Source organism: Trifolium pratense, linkage group LG3 (genome assembly GCF_020283565.1).
Source record: "Trifolium pratense cultivar HEN17-A07 linkage group LG3, ARS_RC_1.1, whole genome shotgun sequence".
Taxonomy (NCBI): Eukaryota; Viridiplantae; Streptophyta; class Magnoliopsida; order Fabales; family Fabaceae; genus Trifolium; species Trifolium pratense.
This window is the reverse complement of record NC_060061.1, coordinates 42934852-42952067: the sequence shown is the minus strand read 5'-3', so window position 1 is coordinate 42952067 and position 17216 is coordinate 42934852. Positions and strand designations below refer to the sequence as shown.

The 17216-nt window shown below is 31.4% G+C and overlaps 2 protein-coding genes across 5 annotated transcripts; both read right to left on the bottom strand.

Moving 5' to 3' along the window:
* Positions 1-1408: 1408 nt before the first annotated feature.
* On the bottom strand, positions 1409-7529 carry LOC123912889 (26S rRNA (cytosine-C(5))-methyltransferase NOP2B-like). Of its 2 annotated transcripts, XM_045963473.1 has the most exons (17): positions 7196-7529; positions 6920-7107; positions 6241-6304; positions 6005-6138; positions 5748-5831; positions 5575-5649; positions 5404-5475; positions 5246-5319; positions 4993-5045; positions 4038-4147; positions 3455-3523; positions 3277-3351; positions 2740-2832; positions 2564-2643; positions 2387-2486; positions 1974-2242; positions 1409-1853 (listed from the first exon to the last, which is right to left on the bottom strand). In XM_045963473.1, the coding sequence occupies exons 1-17, from the start codon at positions 7440-7442 to the stop codon at positions 1781-1783; spliced, it is 1860 nt and encodes a 619-aa protein (XP_045819429.1). In that variant the 5' UTR covers positions 7443-7529; the 3' UTR covers positions 1409-1780. The 2 variants fall into 2 exon arrangements, with proteins under 2 accessions (XP_045819429.1, XP_045819428.1); XM_045963472.1 differs by having other exon boundaries at positions 2564-2832; positions 7196-7512.
* A 941-nt stretch (positions 7530-8470) lies between these two features.
* On the bottom strand, positions 8471-12428 carry LOC123912888 (coiled-coil domain-containing protein 22). Of its 3 annotated transcripts, none has more exons than XM_045963470.1 (6): positions 12262-12428; positions 11000-11441; positions 10539-10729; positions 10146-10292; positions 9299-9523; positions 8471-9142 (listed from the first exon to the last, which is right to left on the bottom strand). In XM_045963470.1, the coding sequence occupies exons 2-6, from the start codon at positions 11216-11218 to the stop codon at positions 8908-8910; spliced, it is 1017 nt and encodes a 338-aa protein (XP_045819426.1). In that variant the 5' UTR covers positions 11219-11441; positions 12262-12428; the 3' UTR covers positions 8471-8907. The 3 variants fall into 3 exon arrangements, with proteins under 3 accessions (XP_045819426.1, XP_045819427.1, XP_045819425.1); XM_045963471.1 differs by having other exon boundaries at positions 8536-9142; positions 10539-10742; positions 12262-12425; XM_045963469.1 differs by having other exon boundaries at positions 8536-9142; positions 11000-11461; positions 12262-12423.
* Between the last annotated feature and the right edge of the window lie 4788 nt (positions 12429-17216).

Sequence of the window (17216 nt, the reverse complement as noted above, 5' to 3'; positions counted from 1 at the left end):
GACCGGATCCGGTTTGCCCTCTTAATATCTAAATCGGGTTGGTTTTTTTTTTTTGTTTTGTTTGAAACAGGGTTGTTTATTTTCCGACGGTAGAAACAGGGTTTGTTGTTTATGTTTGTTTGGTATTAAGTTGATATTTTAAAAAAGGTAAAATTATACTACAGATCCTTTATCTTATTTTTTTGTAACATTTTGGTCTTTTATATTATTTTTGTAATACTTTGGTCATTTATCTTTTATTTGTAACACTTTAGTCCTTTATTTTTTTTTATTTGTAACACTTTAGTCCTTTTTTTAGTAACAGTTTGGTCCTTTATTTTTTTTATTTGTAACACTTTGGTCGTTTTTTTTTTATAAATAAATAAGATAAGGACCAAAGTGTTACAAAAAAAAATATAAAGGACCAAATTGTTACAAAAAAAAAGATAAAGGACCAAACTGTTATAAAAAAATAAGATAAAGGACCTGTAGTGTAATTTTGCCTTTAAAAAAATATAAAATAAAATAGAATAACAAATCCAACACTATAGATTTTTTATACTACTGAAACAAAATATCATTTCTTACCTTATTATAGGAATATCTAACAAAAATCATAAATATTACTGTAAAAATATTGTTGGAGTAATAAGATTGTCTTGAAATATGATACTTTTATATATTTATCCGTATAAATAAATATTAATAGTATAAGAGAGAAAATTATTTACATTTTTCAAAGGTAAACTAAATAGAGACAAATTTGTAGAGAAATCTTTAATGTGTGAGCAATTTTGTAGAGATTATTAAGAACAAATACGATAAATGAAATAATAATAATAATGATATATTTTAGTTCAATTTTGAGGTGATTTTTTTTTGGAATAACGATGTTGAAATTCAAAGAAAATAACAACTACGTAGAAATTAAGCAAGACAACAAAATACCGAGAACATCATTAGTTAAGAAAGTTTCTTTTCAAGCTCTATGAGTTTCTCGGACACCCTAATTTTACTCATCCGTTATTAAGTCGGGGATGTTATAAAATAATAAATTTGAGAAAAAAAAACACCATACTTTTTTTTTGGTAGAAAAAAACACCATACTTTACTTAAGTTGTAGATGGTGTTTGAGAAATTCATAGTATGGCAAAAACCATTCAATTAGTTAACTACTGATACACACGAGAAGATGACTAGTTTGTAAAAGTTGGTCAATAGTAATATCACATCTCACCTTTGCTAAAATGCCTGCAACAACGGTTGGCTTTTCCTAAAGATAGTACATGCTTAAACATGACACTCCAATTAAGATTAAGCAGGAGATTGATACTCAATTTTGTGGATTTACATGCGTATTTGTTTGACTAAGCCGGTACCAAATTAAATGTGAGCTGGTTCATAGTAAATGAACAACCTTCGAATTATATGATAAAAAATCATAAATTTTATAATATCATATCATCTAAAGCAAGTTAAATAACTCTTACAAAGGATAACAAGTACGGAGGACAATAGACATGAAGACAATAATTAGAAGATAAATTCATGCCTAGAATTTTTTTCTTTCTTTCTCCGTTCTGATTTACAGCTTAACAGATGGATGTTAAAACATGCCTAAATAAACTTAACAAACAAAACAAAACAAAACTGAGACCCTTCAATCAGGTCATGCCACCGACTCCAGGGTACATTTTTGACAGGATAGCACCCCTCAGTACTCCCATATTGTTGGAGTCTCGAGTCAATTCTGCGCTAAAAGTGCACAGTTGGTCATCGCTACTTCCTGTATTCCCACTGGTCATTCATCGTTTTTCCTCTGTTGTTTGCCAGCTTTTCTCTTGTTTTCTATTAAAGTCAGTCTCTTCTCCTCTCTGCAGGAATCACAAAATCCTTAGATTTTTAAAGGAAGGATTATTATATCCATAAACTGCTGATAATTTATTGCATATAAAGACTTTTTCTGAATATTAAATATGAATAAAACATTTCACCTTGCTTTTGAAATCTCCTCTCTATTAAATTTCCTTTTCTTCCTCTTTTTGAATTCAGGTTCAGAAGTTTCTGTGACATCAGCTTTTTCACCATTCTTGGTTTGTAGTCTGTATCTTCTTATTCTTCTGGTTTCAGATTCAGAAGATTGTCTGCCGTTCTCATTTATGTCATTGTTTGGTTTATCGTTGTCCTTCGCAGGCTCAATTTCTTCGTCTTTTTCCTTTGTTGATGGTTTTGCAATGGGTTTAGTGCTGCTCATTTTTTTCAACTGAAAGATATCAAATCACATCACATTAAATAAGATATAAACCAAAAGTATTTTCAGCCCATGAGAATATCAAGTGCTGAACAACGGCGAATCAATCGTGTATGTGTGATGACGTAAGGGGGGATGTGAAATGAGCATATATACCTTTGCAACAAAAAACCCATCCATATTGTGTACGTGTGGATAGAAACGTCTTGTCTTATCTAACGAAGGATGGAAACGCTGTTCCCTAAACTTTGTAAACCTGACAGAGAACAGATGTCACAATACAGAAAATCTTAAAAATAAAAACAATGCTGTAAGGGGAAAAACAATCAATACCCTGGACGCCCGAAGTCAAGTCCACATGGAACCAGCTTAACATCCCTTCTACTGAGTGCATAATCAATAACTGCTTCATTCTGAATAATATTTAAGGAAAAATACTTCAGAAACATAGGACACAAAAAAGGAAACATATAAACCCTATGAATGCAAGTTGCAACTGAAAAACAAACCTCGGCAACCATGATTGAGCATGTAGAATATACAACGTATCCCCCAGATTTTGAATTAGAATCTACCATGTCAATTGCAGCAAGAAGAAGCTCCTACAAAAGAAAGGAAATTAGTAACATGGCAATTTATCATGATTGAATTTCAAAAACAAAATAAATTATTTGCAGGAACGCGACCATTTGGGTCTAATTTTTTTCCGTAACAAATAGCAACTCTCCTATGATTTCACTGACCATGAAAAGAAATTTAGGAGTATAGAACATAAGAAAAATTCTGCCATTATTTTAAAGTGGAGTATGGAGAATCATTTGCTTCAACACGTTGGCACCATTTGACTCTCGAGATAAAGACGGAAGGTCAAATAGCAGAATGAGAAAACGAAAACAGTAATCTCGTTCGTGAAGGGAACATAAAAGCAGCAGAAATAACAAAAATACATGACGCAAAGAATTAGATACATATTTTGTTCCTCTCACAGTCCCACTTACATGTTGCTTATCTTTTTTAAAACAAAACCTTCGACAAATATTAATTACCTTCTGTAGATGAGCACATTTCTTTATATCGTCCAAGTTTTTAGAAGTTTTAACTGATTCATCTTTGGATATAACCTGCAGACACAAATTATATTAGTGCCTTTATTGGTTCTTCAAGATAAAGAAACACAGACAATAAATACTACCAAAAAACTTGATCTTATTCACAATTTCTTACCCCAGTTCCACTGCAAGGGGCATCCAACAGTACCCTATCCACAACATTGAGACCCATAACCTTTGGAAGCTGAAAAAGAACAGCAAAAATGTAAACAATAAGCTAGTTGTTGCAACATGTGCAAGATCATTATCAGACTAAAAATGACAGTGACTTGAAAACCTGGTGTAGAATTTAAATGCTCGTGTATATACCTATACTAAGAAAACACACAATAGAACATAGAACATAATATAATACAGTATTTACAAAATGCCAATGGACATTCAATCAGAAACCAGTGACCAAAAGGGGGTAATTTTCTACTGTAACTGTAAGTATATACAATTACAGGTTTCCAGGCCTGCTGTGATCACCAACATTTTGCATAATGTTAAAAGTTCCACCATTATATATATATATGTCAAGTAAGCATCAAATAATTTGCAAACTAAACCATTATGCCATACAACAAAAAAGCCAGATAGATGATCAAATAAAAAAAAAACCAGAGTGGCAATATAATCTAAAAAGTAGTGAACTCGTTACAGATTTTAAGGAGCAAACTAGCAAACAGAAATTAATGTGTGCCAAAGATGCTAACCTCCTTCCCATCATAGTTGCAGACAACAGTGTTTGATACACCCATCCGATGCAAATTTGCAGTCAGAGACTTCAGTCGTGGTATCTTCATTTCATTTGCAAATATTATTCCTGCCATCAAAATATATAAATTGATTACTACAATCATAAAATTACAAACATAAAACCATAAAAAAAAATTGAGATTAATCAAATGATGTGCAATTAGTTCAAACTCAGAGTCCTTCTTAGATACAACAAACTAGTAATATCTATGAAGGAAAATGCACAAATTTAACTTCAAGGATTTAAAATAACTTCATGTTATTGTTAGTATCAAAACTAAATAGGAATGATCCAAGGTGAGGCTGAAAAGTGTACTTATGCACTAATGAATAGAGTCATAGCACGACACAGCTTACTATGCAGAGAAATCAACTCGGCTAGTTTAAAGTTCAATCTGAGACTATAACAGAGCTACAATCCAATATGAAGTAAAATGTTTGATTCCTCTTAATGCAAATAATTACATATCATCCATATAATTCAAATATATAACCCACAAAAAGATATTGTAAAAGCAAAAGAAGGCAAAAATATTATTTTAAATAAAGAAATGGCATATATATTATTTAAAATAAAGAAATGGCGTATCAATCAAAAAAGCAAAGATGAAATTTCAAAAGGGCGACAGTATTAGATCATTTTTTTTAAACGTGTTCCAACTGAACAGCATGCAAAATGCAACACTCTCTAGAAGCACAGTTGATAATAGCCAAAGTTAATAAAGAAAATAGTAAATTGTAGTTACAGCAAACATGAGAGAAATAATTGAGTATTCCTTCCACAGTACTGGGTATGAAAATATGTAGCAGTGCATAAACTGCTATAAATGAACTGTATAATCCGTTTTGCACCAAAAAAAATTATGCATGGTTTGTAATGCACAGAAACTGAGAATAGAATATAATATATACCAGAGTTCTTCATTAGAGCAGCAATGTACGTTGTTTTCCCACCAGGTGCAGCCCTGCAACAAACATAAAATGTCTTCACCATAATCAAACAAACATACATTGCAAGAAAATAAGCATGTCCTGTATTGCTACCCTAATCAGAACACCATAGAAAATTTAGTTCAAATCACACGAAAAATTTGACACAGGCTCTCTAACAATTGCACAGAAAAACTCGGATTTATAGTCTTCAGGCAATGAACAATTTACTTACGCCATATCAATAATCCGTTCCTTTTCTTGAGGAGCCAAGGCCATCACAGGCAGAAAAGAACTAGCACTTTGAAGCTGCACAGAGTTTAAAAACCAGTTTTAAGTGTTTTGTCTAATAGTATTAAATGAAATGCAAAGAACTACAACAGCAGAACCTACCATGTAAAAGCCAGCCATGTACTCTGGAGTGGCACCAATTGGTACTTGAGAGTCATACACGACAAGTCCAACCTGTAAACAGAAACAAATTTATCTGGTCTCAGAGACTGTTACTTGGAATCATGTAACATGAAAAGGATAAATGAAAGCTACAAAGACATGAAAACTTACTTTGGACCATTTGCTCAGAGGATCCAGATTTACTCCTCTGTTTATCAAGACATCTGCCAAATCCCGTCTCCGTGTCTGATTGTATTCAGAAGACAAATATATAAGCTCAATCGGGAACATGGAAAATTTCACATTAACATATTAATCCAAAGCGATAGAAATAGGCATGCCACCTTCAAAGTGTTTGTCCTCAGACATATAGGGCGAGGCTTTTCGAAAGCTTCAATCAGTTCCATCAGTTCAACAACTGGAAACATCTGAGACAAAACAAAAAACAATTTTAATTCAGACCCTCATAAAAAAATAACGAAACACAGCTCAATCTTCCAAACCAGCAACTAGAGGTAAATGGTAAAAACTGGATAGAGTGTTTGATGAATTAAAGTTCAAAGCAGAGGTACAAATAATATAATATAATTATTATTCCAACCTCAACCAAAGCACCGATTAGAAACTCATTGTAGCCATAGTATGAACGTATATCATGCTTAAGCTGCTCAACATAATCCTTCCTTGTCGACTCCTCTTGTCTCAATGCCTTAAAATTGGAAAGAACACGGACAACTGGAAAAACAAAAATATTTAAACAATTGCAACAATTCAAAAGACAACTGAATCTTGGTCACAATAACGGTCACAGTCAATTGACAGTGAAAGTTAACTTACTCTCTTTAATCCTCCTCTGTAGATTGGAAAGATCAGGTGGACGCAAAGCCTCTTCCTCAAGTTCCTAACATTAAAAAGGTGATCATCACTTTTACCACACATCTCAACATCAAAATTAAACATATATAAAATCCAAGTACAATAGTGATTTTCTTCAATATAGTGAACAATGAACAATGTCAAAAGTGATTTTCTTCAACATGAATTCGATTTCAGCTGGTTTAATAACCCAGAATTAGAATTGACTTCAACTAGGTTACATTAGAAATTACTAAAAAAGAAAAAACTGCTTTTTTATTGGGTTGAAAATTTCACTCCAAACTATGGATTATGGGTCTGTTTGGATAGACAGCTTAATTGCAGCTTATAGCACAATGCACAAGCACTTCTGCATAAGTTTACAAAAGCTATTTTTATATATGCTAGGAGCTACTTTCATAAGCTATGTTGGAGAACTACTGAAAATAACTTCAAAAAAATATTACGAAAATTGTCATAAGTTGTTTTCTTAAGTTCTCTCAAACAGTCTCACAAATCCTATGTCAGTAGATAAACTCAAATAAGTCAATCCAAACCGTCCTAATTAAAGTTACTATAATCCAATAATTTAAGTAAACACATAACAGTGATAATCATAGATAAAACTTCATAAAATTAAAAAATAAAATAAAAAAGAAACCTGTTTGGTTGGTAATGTAAACTCATCAGACTCTTCTTGAATGTTGGTCTTCATTTCAGCATCAGCATCGGCTTCTTCTCTCTTCCTTTTTTCATCAATTTTTCTCGATTTCTCCACAATATCATCATCATCATCATCATCCGAATCAGAACCCAAACCCGAACCAGATTCCGACCCTGAGGCTTTCTCTGCAAAACACAAACATAAACATCAAAAAAACGATTTAAAAAAAAAAAAAAGCTAGAATATTGTGAAAGCATATAAAACAATACACACCTTCATTTTCATCTTCTTCATCGCTTCCTTGGAGGAAATCATCGGCTAACTGTTCATCTCCATCGGAAGATAATTCCGAAGCTGAGTCGTCGTCGGCGATGTCATCACCGAGTTCGAGGTGTTGTGGTGGTGCTTCTTCTTCCGATTCGGTGGAGGAATCTTCTTTGACGGGAACAATTTGTACTTTTTTGGGGGATTTTTTAACTTTGAGTTGCTTTGAAGGTTTTTTCTTAGTTGCTGGCGCCATTGGAGATTGGAAGAGAGTGGAAAATTTGCTCTGTGTTTTGCGTTCGCTTATTTAGTCAAAAATCGCTAGGGTTTAGGGTTTAGAAACAAATGTGTAGAACGACGTCGTTGAAAGGGATGTGGAATTTACATGGGCTGGTTTCGGGTTGGGCTTGATGAAGACCCACACACATATCTTTTTGCGCTCCCCACCCTTCTCGCGTACCTCCTGTATTTTTATTTTTACTCCCTTGCATCTTAAGTAGCGAGCATTGTAAAAATGTAAAAGCTGAAAAATACAGTTTGTTACTTAAAGTGTGAACTTTTTGTTTTCACATTAACTAGTGAACCTTATAAAAATCTAATATATTGGTCCCTAGTCCCCCTCATCCTTCCCTAAACTCGATGAAAATATTATGAATGAAAACATTGTTCACAAGTTAAAATGTGATCCCTTTCCTCACACACCCCCACCCTCCATGAAATTATTTTAAATGAAATACTATATGAGTGAGTGAGTGATTGAAAGATAAAAAAAAAAGGTTGAAATTTATAGAATTATAGGGTGCGCATGATTGGTCAATGTTATGTCACGGCCACTCTGCTGCCCAATCAATTTTTTTAAGGTTCGCTAGTTAAGATTCGAACTATGTCCGCAAGTTAAGTTGCGAGCGAGTATTTTGGTAAATATTAGTAGTGTTTTTGAAGGAATTTGAGTCTTTTTTCTATACTCTTGTACACTTTGCGAGTGGTTAGGAGAGTGTCCTTATTAGTAGTAAGAAACATGATTATGTGGAATATAAACCTCTAATAGGACTTGATATGTTGTTTCAGCGCCTAGTTCAAATTATGGCTATCTTGAGTTCCTTGTTAGTTGTACATGGGTGGATGCATTTGTAGCTCTTTCAAAACGATGATGATGTGAGGACTATGTTTTTGATATTTGGCAAGTATTATTCTACGGATCGATCGAGTTAAACACTACTTTAGTTAGATCAGTCCATGTTACCTGTTCAAATTTAATTCATCATATAACATTTAAAGAATATTGCTTTAAAAGTTGCTTCGCTAGCATGTTCATATTTTCGTTTCGTCATATACTTTTGCAAGTTTTTTTTTTTTTTTTGACACTATACTTTTGCAAGTTCAATGTGCTGTAAACTGACATTACAATACTCAATATTAGACTGCCTTCTGGATAAATTTAAGCCTAATGAAAAACATAATGGATGGAGAAAATCCAAGAACAAACATGAACCTCAACCATTCAAACCAATAGAAAAATGACTTTTCTCAATGTGTTTCTATTTTCTATGAAGTATAATAAACTTTGAAGACAAAAATAGGCAGGGTTTGGTAATTGACTGTTTTAATTGTTTCCAATGAATTGTTGAAGAATAACTTTCACCTATCTTGAAACTGTTGATCAAAATAGTATTCATTTTCCCTAAAAATGGCATAAAGATCAGCTTGTACGTTGCTCACATCTATAGAGGGTATTCATCTTCCCTAATAGTAATGGCATCAAGATCAGATTGTAGCTTGCTCACATCTAAGCTTCTGGAAGTGGAAGGTGTGGCTGCCAGTTTCATTTCATATTCAGATACTTCTCTTCTAATTCTATCAGTTGCCAGAACTTTCTCGGATATTTGTTCGAAACCTTTATGGATGTTTACTAGGAGCTTATAAACCTGCTGTCCTGTGGGATCTTTCTTTGCTTCCCTGCAGAGGTAAGAAGTGAAAACAAACATTACTTACTTTTTGGTGAAAAGAAAAAACCAAACGTAAAGGATTAAAAAAACATAGCAAGGTCTTTACTAACAAAAGGTGCTACATTGTCACTTCATCTCTCTGTTACAGAGACATGAAAAACTTTACCTAAATACAATTTCATCGGCAACAGCATATGTCCGATGCAAACGTTCCTGTATAGAATTACTTTCCAATTGAACCTCCCTAGTTTCTTTTAAGATCCTCTCAATATCAGCATCTTGTTTGCGGCTATTTTTTGTAATCTCCTCAATACGGTGAGTATAAGATTTTCTAGATGCTACTTTCTGTTGCTTCTCCAGATCTGCAAGAAGTTTTGAATGTTCCTCCTCCCTAGTGAGAGAGAATATGCAAGTCAATAAGGTATAAGCACTGTCCTGGTAAATTTGATTATTACTGAAAGCATTACATAAATCAGATTAAATCAGTCGAAATTTTGACACACTTAATCTATTATATTATGTAAATCCGGTGTAGTTGAGACTCAATTACAAACTAAAGATGCAATAGACACATAGCACAATTCCAACACCCACCCCACCCACACCAAAGAATGAAGCTTGCTGCACTGGTGCAATCGACTTCTTTTCATAGGTCTCTTGACTCTTTCTATGAAGCATATTTTCGCACATGTTTAGCTTGTGAGAGGTCAACTTATTTATTGTTAAAATTTAGCAAAATGGCTTTAATGCAAATAACTAGAGAGAACATCTAACAAGTCTCCATTTCCATTAATCATGAAAAATATAGAAGGCAGCGATCTTCATTTAAGCAATATTTGATGGGATTCAAGAAGGATGCTAAAAGGAAAAGCTGTATATTATGAACCGCCAATTCTGAAACAAAACTGTAATACAGCAACCGAATGAATGTCTCTAGAAAGGGCTGGTAAGAAGAGGTTTAAAACATACTTTTGGCTAAAAAAACGTAAAATTAACTATACTTGGGCACACACCTCTTTCTAATTTCAGATGAAATGACCTTTTCTTCCTCCTGTACTTCTCTCAACTTCTGGAGCATTGCCTGTGCATCTGGACTGTCTGAATATAGAGACTCCTCAAGAGTTCTTTTTCTCTCTTCCAAGGGTTTTCTTACAGCATCCCTGAAACACATTGAAATTCAGCGCAGATAAAAAATATTTTCAATGCTCACTCCCTTGTAGGAAAGGAAAGATAGTAATTCTATGGTTATCCGTGTATATGTATATGAAAATTTCTTCTTTATTGGAAAGGTAGAATTTGAAACTGAATAATTATATGGTGTGTCTGTGTTGATCCATAAACCTATTATAGAAATCCGTATCGAATACAGTAATTTGTGGTAAATGGCATACATCACTTTAACTTACCATTCTGAATCCAAAGTCGAAAGGTAATTTCTTTTAGCATGTACTTGTTCAGTCAACTGGTCAAGGTAGAAGTCAACTGACTGTTCGTTATTAAGTACCATTTCAGCTGCTGCTTTCATCAGTTCCAATTCTCGTTCAAGATGTTCCACTTCTGAAGTCCTTACAGTTACTTCATCAACAAGTTCTTTCTCCTGAATTTGATATCTATCAGTTTCAAATCTCATCTAGTTCAGCATCAGGTCAAAAGAAAAGAAGTGTACGGGCCATATGTTTCAAGTTTCCACATGCAATATTCACAAGACAAAATAAGAATATTTTTAAACAACCAACAAGTTTTCTCTGTTCTACGCATTTAATATGTTCAGAGATATTAAATATACAAACGAGAGAGCTGAATATCAGCATTTTTTTTATTAGCTTAAAAATACAATATCATGAGAACTTTTATGAAAGAAAGATACCTTTTGTTGCGAGACTGTGAAATGTCCATCACCAATAAGAGAAGGATTCTCTTCATTTCTAAATGAATCCCTTTCATCATCAACCTCTCCTATGACCAATTTCTTTTCATTTAATACACAATCCAATTCATCATTGACGGAGTTGGATCCATCTATGTTTGCCCGAGTGATAGAGGTGTCACCGCTGGTACTTCCTATTCCAGGTGTTTGTGTCTCCATTTTGAGATCATTTAGTTTACAGAATAATCACGAGCTACTCTTCATCGTCTCTCTTTTCAATTGAGTCCTCAAAAGAGCTTAACAAATTATCTCATCTTGGTTTGATTTCAGCACTAATATTTTTACCGTCAGCAACCTTTCAACTCTCAGATGACTCCGAAATCCTCTCGACCAAAAAACTTATCAACTTAGCCAAGTCCTCTTCAAATAGATACAGGAACAACTACAAGTAACAGATATATTCTGTTTTTAAGCAAAAACCCAGAACATAAAAATACAAAGAAACATAACGAGAAGAAAATCAAGCAGACACACCAAATTATCAACAAGCATAACATATACTAGTACTACTATTCAAAATCATTTTGAGAACAAAAAAATATATTAGTAAATCAAAAAGCTCCTATATCAATAAGAAAGAAAAAAAAGAAAAAACAAAACTACTACAACATATGTACGAGTACGAGTGATGTATCAAATGACGACACTTGACAAAAGAATGCTCCAACCGATAAAAATCGAAGCAAACCCCCGAATCATCGATCTTTAGGTGTATATTTCTATTGCATTTTTCAAACCAAACATAAATTGGTTAGCTTAGATTGACAGTGAGTTTGGTAGAATCACAGTGTGCCACATGATTTTTAGCAAAATTGCAGTGACACCATGATTTCATCAAACTCACTGTGATTCCAAACAGACACTAAGATCAAGTTGATAACCGAGATAACAACTCTACATTAACCCTAATTTCCTAATTTTTATTACTAAAATTGAAAATGCACTCAAAAAATGTACATCACATACAATTCAATTATCATTTCTAACTTCAAACTATAATACAGTACTAATATAATAGTGATTTATATAGCTAATTACTATCATTAACTAGTAATGATCATATAAATATCATAATACATTGACAAATTGAAAATCAAATACAAATTTAATAATTATTTTCTAGTTTTCCATAATTTCTATGCATACTCAGAAATTTAAAAATAAAAAAGAAAGATTTAATTATTATGAGGTTCGTATAGTACCTAGTGGAAGCTGATATGTACGCAGATTCGCGACTGAGTCGGAAAGAGTGAACTCGGGAACGACGCCGTATGGAGGATGAAGCTCTGAATGAATGAACTTCCAAGTTCAGAATTGACTCTCTCTATGTGTGATGAAAACGATGTCGTATAGTATTCCTTTTTTCTTTTTCTTTTTTTCCTTTTATTATTTTTCCTTTTATCTATACCAATATAAGAAAAACATTTGTTTAAAATACCATATTGCCCTAACACTTCTTTAGCTATCAACTCTGCTATATTTGTTTGCACAAGAAACTATAAAACCTCTTTTTACTTTCTCTTCCTTCTTCCTTTCTTATTCTTCCACAATCTCATTTCATATAAAGAAAAGCTCTCTCAGTTGAAAAACTCATTTACATGTCACATCTCTGTTATATTTATTTGCACATTAAACCATAAAACCTCTTTTTACTTTCTCTTCCTTCTTCTTTTCTTATTCTTCCACAATCTTATTTCATATAAAGAAAACTCTCTCAGTTGAATAACTCATTTGTATGTCACATCTCTGTTATATTTGTTTGCACATGAAACCATAAAACCTCTTTTTACTTTCTCTTCCTTCTTCCTTTTTTACTTTCTCTTTCTTCTTCCTTTCTTATTCTTCCACAATCTCATTTCATATAAAGAAAAGCTCTCTCAGTTGAATAACTCATTTGTATGTCACATTTCTGCTATATTTGTTTGCACATGAAACCATAAAACATCTTTTTACTTTATCTTCCTTCTTCCTTTCTTTTTCTTCCACAATCTCATTTCATATAAAGAAAAGCTCTCTCAATTGAAAAACTCATTTACATGTCACATCTCTGTTATATTTATTTGCACATTAAACCATAAAACCTCTTTTTACTTTCTCTTCCTTCTTCTTTTCTTATTCTTCCACAATCTCATTTCATATAAAGAAAACTCTCTCAGTTGAATAACTCATTTGTATGTCACATCTCTGTTATATTTGTTTGCATATGAAACCATAAAACCTCTTTTTACTTTCTCTTCCTTCTTCCTTTTTTACTTTCTCTTCCTTCTTCCTTTCTTATTCTTCCACAATCTCATTTCATATAAAGAAAAACTCTCTCAGTTGAATAACTCATTTGTATGTCACATTTCTGCTATATTTGTTTGCACATGAAACCATAAAACATCTTTTTACTTTCTCTTCCTTCTTCCTTTCTTTTTCTTCCACAATCTCATTTCATATAAAGAAAAGCTCTCTCAATTGAATAACTCATTTGTATGTCACATCTCTGTTATATTTGTTTGCACATGAAACCATAAAACCTCTTTTTACTTTCTCTTCCTTCTTCCTTTCTTATTCTTCCACAATCTCATTTCATATAAAGAAAAACTCTCTCAGCTGAATAACTCATTTGTAGGTCACATCTCTGTTATATTTGTTTGCACATGAAACCATAAAACGTCTTTTTACTTTCTCTTCCTTCTTCCTTTTTTACTTTCTCTTCCTTCTTCCTTTCTTATTCTTCCACAATCTCATTTCATATAAAGAAAAGCTCTCTCAGTTGAATAACTCATTTGTATAGCACATTTCTGCTATATTTGTTTGCACATGAAACCATAAAACATCTTTTTACTTTCTCTTCCTTCTTCCTTTCTTATTCTTCCACAATCTCATTTCATATAAAGAAAAGCTCTCTCAGTTGAATAACTCATTTGTATGTCACATCTCTGTTATATTTGTTTGCACATGAAACCATAAAACCTCTTTTTACTTTCTCTTCCTTCTTCCTTTCTTATTCTTCCACAATCTCATTTCATATAAAGAAACGCTCTCTCAGTTGAATAACTCATTTGTATGTCACATCTCTGTTATATTTGTTTGCACATGAAATCATAAAACCTCTTTTTACTTTCTCTTCCTTCTTCCGTTTTTACTTTCTCTTCCTTCTTCCTTTCTTATTCTTCCACAATCTCATTTCATATAAAGAAAAGCTCTCTCAGTTGAATAACTCATTTATATGTCACATCTCTGTTATATTTGTTTGCACATGAAACCATAAAACCTCTTTTTACTTTCTCTTCCTTCTTCCTTTCTTATTCTTCCACAATCTCATTTCATATAAAGAAACGCTCTCTCAGTTGAATAACTCATTTGTATGTCACATCTCTGTTATATTTGTTTGCACATGAAATCATAAAACCTCTTTTTACTTTCTCTTCCTTCTTCCTTTTTTACTTTCTCTTCCTTCTTCCTTTCTTATTCTTCCACAATCTCATTTCATATAAAGAAAAGCTCTCTCAGTTGAATAACTCATTTGTATATCACATTTCTGTTATATTTGTTTGCACGTGAAACCATGAAACCTCTTTTTACTTTCTCTTCCTTCTTCCTTTCTTATTCTTCCACAATCTCATTTCATATAAAGAAAAGCTCTCTCAGTTGAATAACTCATTTGTATGTCACATCTATGTTATATTTGTTTGCACAAGAAACCATAAAACCTCTTTTTTACTTTCTCTTCCTTCTTCCTTTCTTATTCTTCCACAATCTCATTTCATATAAAGAAAAGTTCTCTCAGTTGAAGAACTCATTTGCATGTCACATCTCTGCTATATTTGTTTGCACAAGAAACCATAAAACCTCTTTTTACTTTCTCTTCCTTCTTCCTTACTTATTATTCCACAATATCATTTCTCATTTCATGTAATAAAAAAACTCTCTCAGTTGAAGAACCCATTTGCATGTTTGCACAAGAAACCATAAAACCTCTTCTTCCTTTCTTATTCTTCCACAATCTCATTTCATATCAAGAAAAAAAATTCTCTCTCTGTTGAAGAACTCATTTACATGTCATATCTGTGTAAAAAAAATCATGTCACATTATCAGCTTCACTTGTAACATCTTCTTCTCTTGTACCTTTCTTTCATTTTAGATTAAAAAAATAATTATCTTCTTTTTCTTTTACAAGAAACAAGATCCGAAGAAAAAAAGTTACTTTTTACCTCCATTCATGCAAACTTTTTTATAATACTACAACCTTTGTTTGTGTCTCCTGGTTATGATCAACAATCATCTTCTTAAGCATTCTTTTTTATCATCCTTTTGTTTGTGTTGCTTTGGATATGCTTACATCATTTTGTTTGTATTGCTTTAGATCTGTTTAACATATTTATTTAGCTAAAGAAACTGTTATTTTTTCTCAATTGTCTCTGTGTTTGCTATCAACCTATTTATCTCACATTTTGTTTTTTATCATCAAAACTATTTTTTGTGTTTAATATTTCTACTTTTTGTGTTTATCAGACTATTTTACAAGTTTATCTCATTTTTTGTTAACTTTTTTTTTTTTTGTCAAATTATTGTTGGTTTACATTTTTACTATTTCTACTTTTTGAGTTTATCAAACTATTTTATAAGTTTATCTCATTTTTTTTTATCAAACTATTTTTTGTTTACATATTTTACTATTTCTACTTTTTGAATTTATCTAACTATTTTACAAGTTTATCTCCTATTTTGTTAATTTCTTTTTTATTTCTATTCTTGGTTTTTTTTGACAACAAACTATTCGTTAATGCCTTGTTTTTTGAGTTTTTTTCGGATCTTATTAATGAGTTAATCTTATTTTTCTCTCCTAATTTATTAAGGAGTAAATAATGCCTAATTTCTTTCTCTCTCTCTCTTATTCACGCAAAAAAAAAAAAAAAAGGTAATAGACAAAGAAGAATTAAGCACAACAGTAAAATCAAAACACTACCGGACATAGCAAAACACCATGAAACAAACAAGTTTCATCCATTTAACTGAAAATGAAGCAACAAAATACTAGCACCGTAGACAAACTCCATACAAAAGTGTCATTTTTTTTTTTTTTATAGTTTCATGGTATAACATAAAAAAATAGTAACTAAGAAGACAAAAAAAAAAAAATGCAGGAAAAATAGGCCAGCGGCACAACAAAAAAAGCAAATTAAAGTATTAATTTTATCTCATATTTTGTTAATTTTTTTTGTCAAATTATTGTTGGTTTACATTTTTTACTATTTCTACTTTTTGAGTTTATCAAACTATTTTATAAGTTTATCTCTTTTTTTTTTATCAAACTATTTTTTGTTTACATATTTTACTATTTCTACTTTTTGAGTTTATGTAACTATTTTACAAATTTATCTCCTATTTTGTTAATTTCTTTTTTATCAAACTATTCTTGGTTTTACATATTTTACTATTTCTACTTTTTGAGTTTATCTAACTATTTTACAAGTTTATCTACTATTTTGTTAATTTCTTTTTTATCATTTGTTTACTATTTGTACTTTTTGAGTTTATCAAACTATTTTACAAGCTTATCTCATATTTTGTTAATTTCTTTATTATCAAATTATTTTTGGTTACATCTTTTACTATTTTATTTTTTTTATTTACATTTTTTACTATTTCTATATATTTTTTAATTTATCAAACTATTTTACAAGTTTATTAAACATTGCATAATTAACATCTTGACCATCACATGTGCAACTTCAGAAAATGTACAAGAGGAAAAATAATAAAGTGATCGGAAGATAATAAAATATAAAAAAAATAATACGAAGATAATAAAATCCTAAGTTGTACTTCGTATTATTCAAATTTTTTATATGATTTTTGTCTTCGTTTTTTTATCTATTTATTTGTCTGCACTAGTGTTTTTTTTTTTCTTCATTTTTTTACAAAAGTCATTTTTTATTATTGTAATATATGTAAAACTATTTTGATTAGTATATCTTAATGTCTTACATCTGTGATTTGAGTGTGGGGTTTGCAAAAGTTGAATTTAAACGATTATATTTTTAAAATTAATTTTAGTTATAAATTAGCTGAATAAAAAATGTTTTATCTTTGAATACATTTGTAAAAAATAAATTTAACAACAAATTTGACACTAAAATTTATAAGGGACACGTCCAAAAGTCTTAA

Bases quoted from the DNA above. Each gene is read 5' to 3' on its own strand.
- LOC123912889 (XM_045963472.1), bottom strand. From the start codon at position 7,442: ATGGCGCCAGCAACTAAGAAAAAACCTTCAAAGCAACTCAAAGTTAAA. The intron at 6,305-6,919 runs GTTTCTTTTTTA...TTTTAATGTTAG, and splicing joins TTACATTACCAACCAAACAG to GAACTTGAGGAAGAGGCTTT. The intron at 6,139-6,240 runs GTAAGTTAACTT...TTGTTTTTCCAG, and splicing joins ACAGAGGAGGATTAAAGAGA to TTGTCCGTGTTCTTTCCAAT.
- LOC123912888 (XM_045963470.1), bottom strand. From the start codon at position 11,218: ATGGAGACACAAACACCTGGAATAGGAAGTACCAGCGGTGACACCTCT. The intron at 9,524-10,145 runs GTGTGTGCCCAA...CTCTCTCACTAG, and splicing joins TCATCTGAAATTAGAAAGAG to GGAGGAGGAACATTCAAAAC. The intron at 9,143-9,298 runs GTAAAGTTTTTC...TTACCTCTGCAG, and splicing joins GCCGATGAAATTGTATTTAG to GGAAGCAAAGAAAGATCCCA.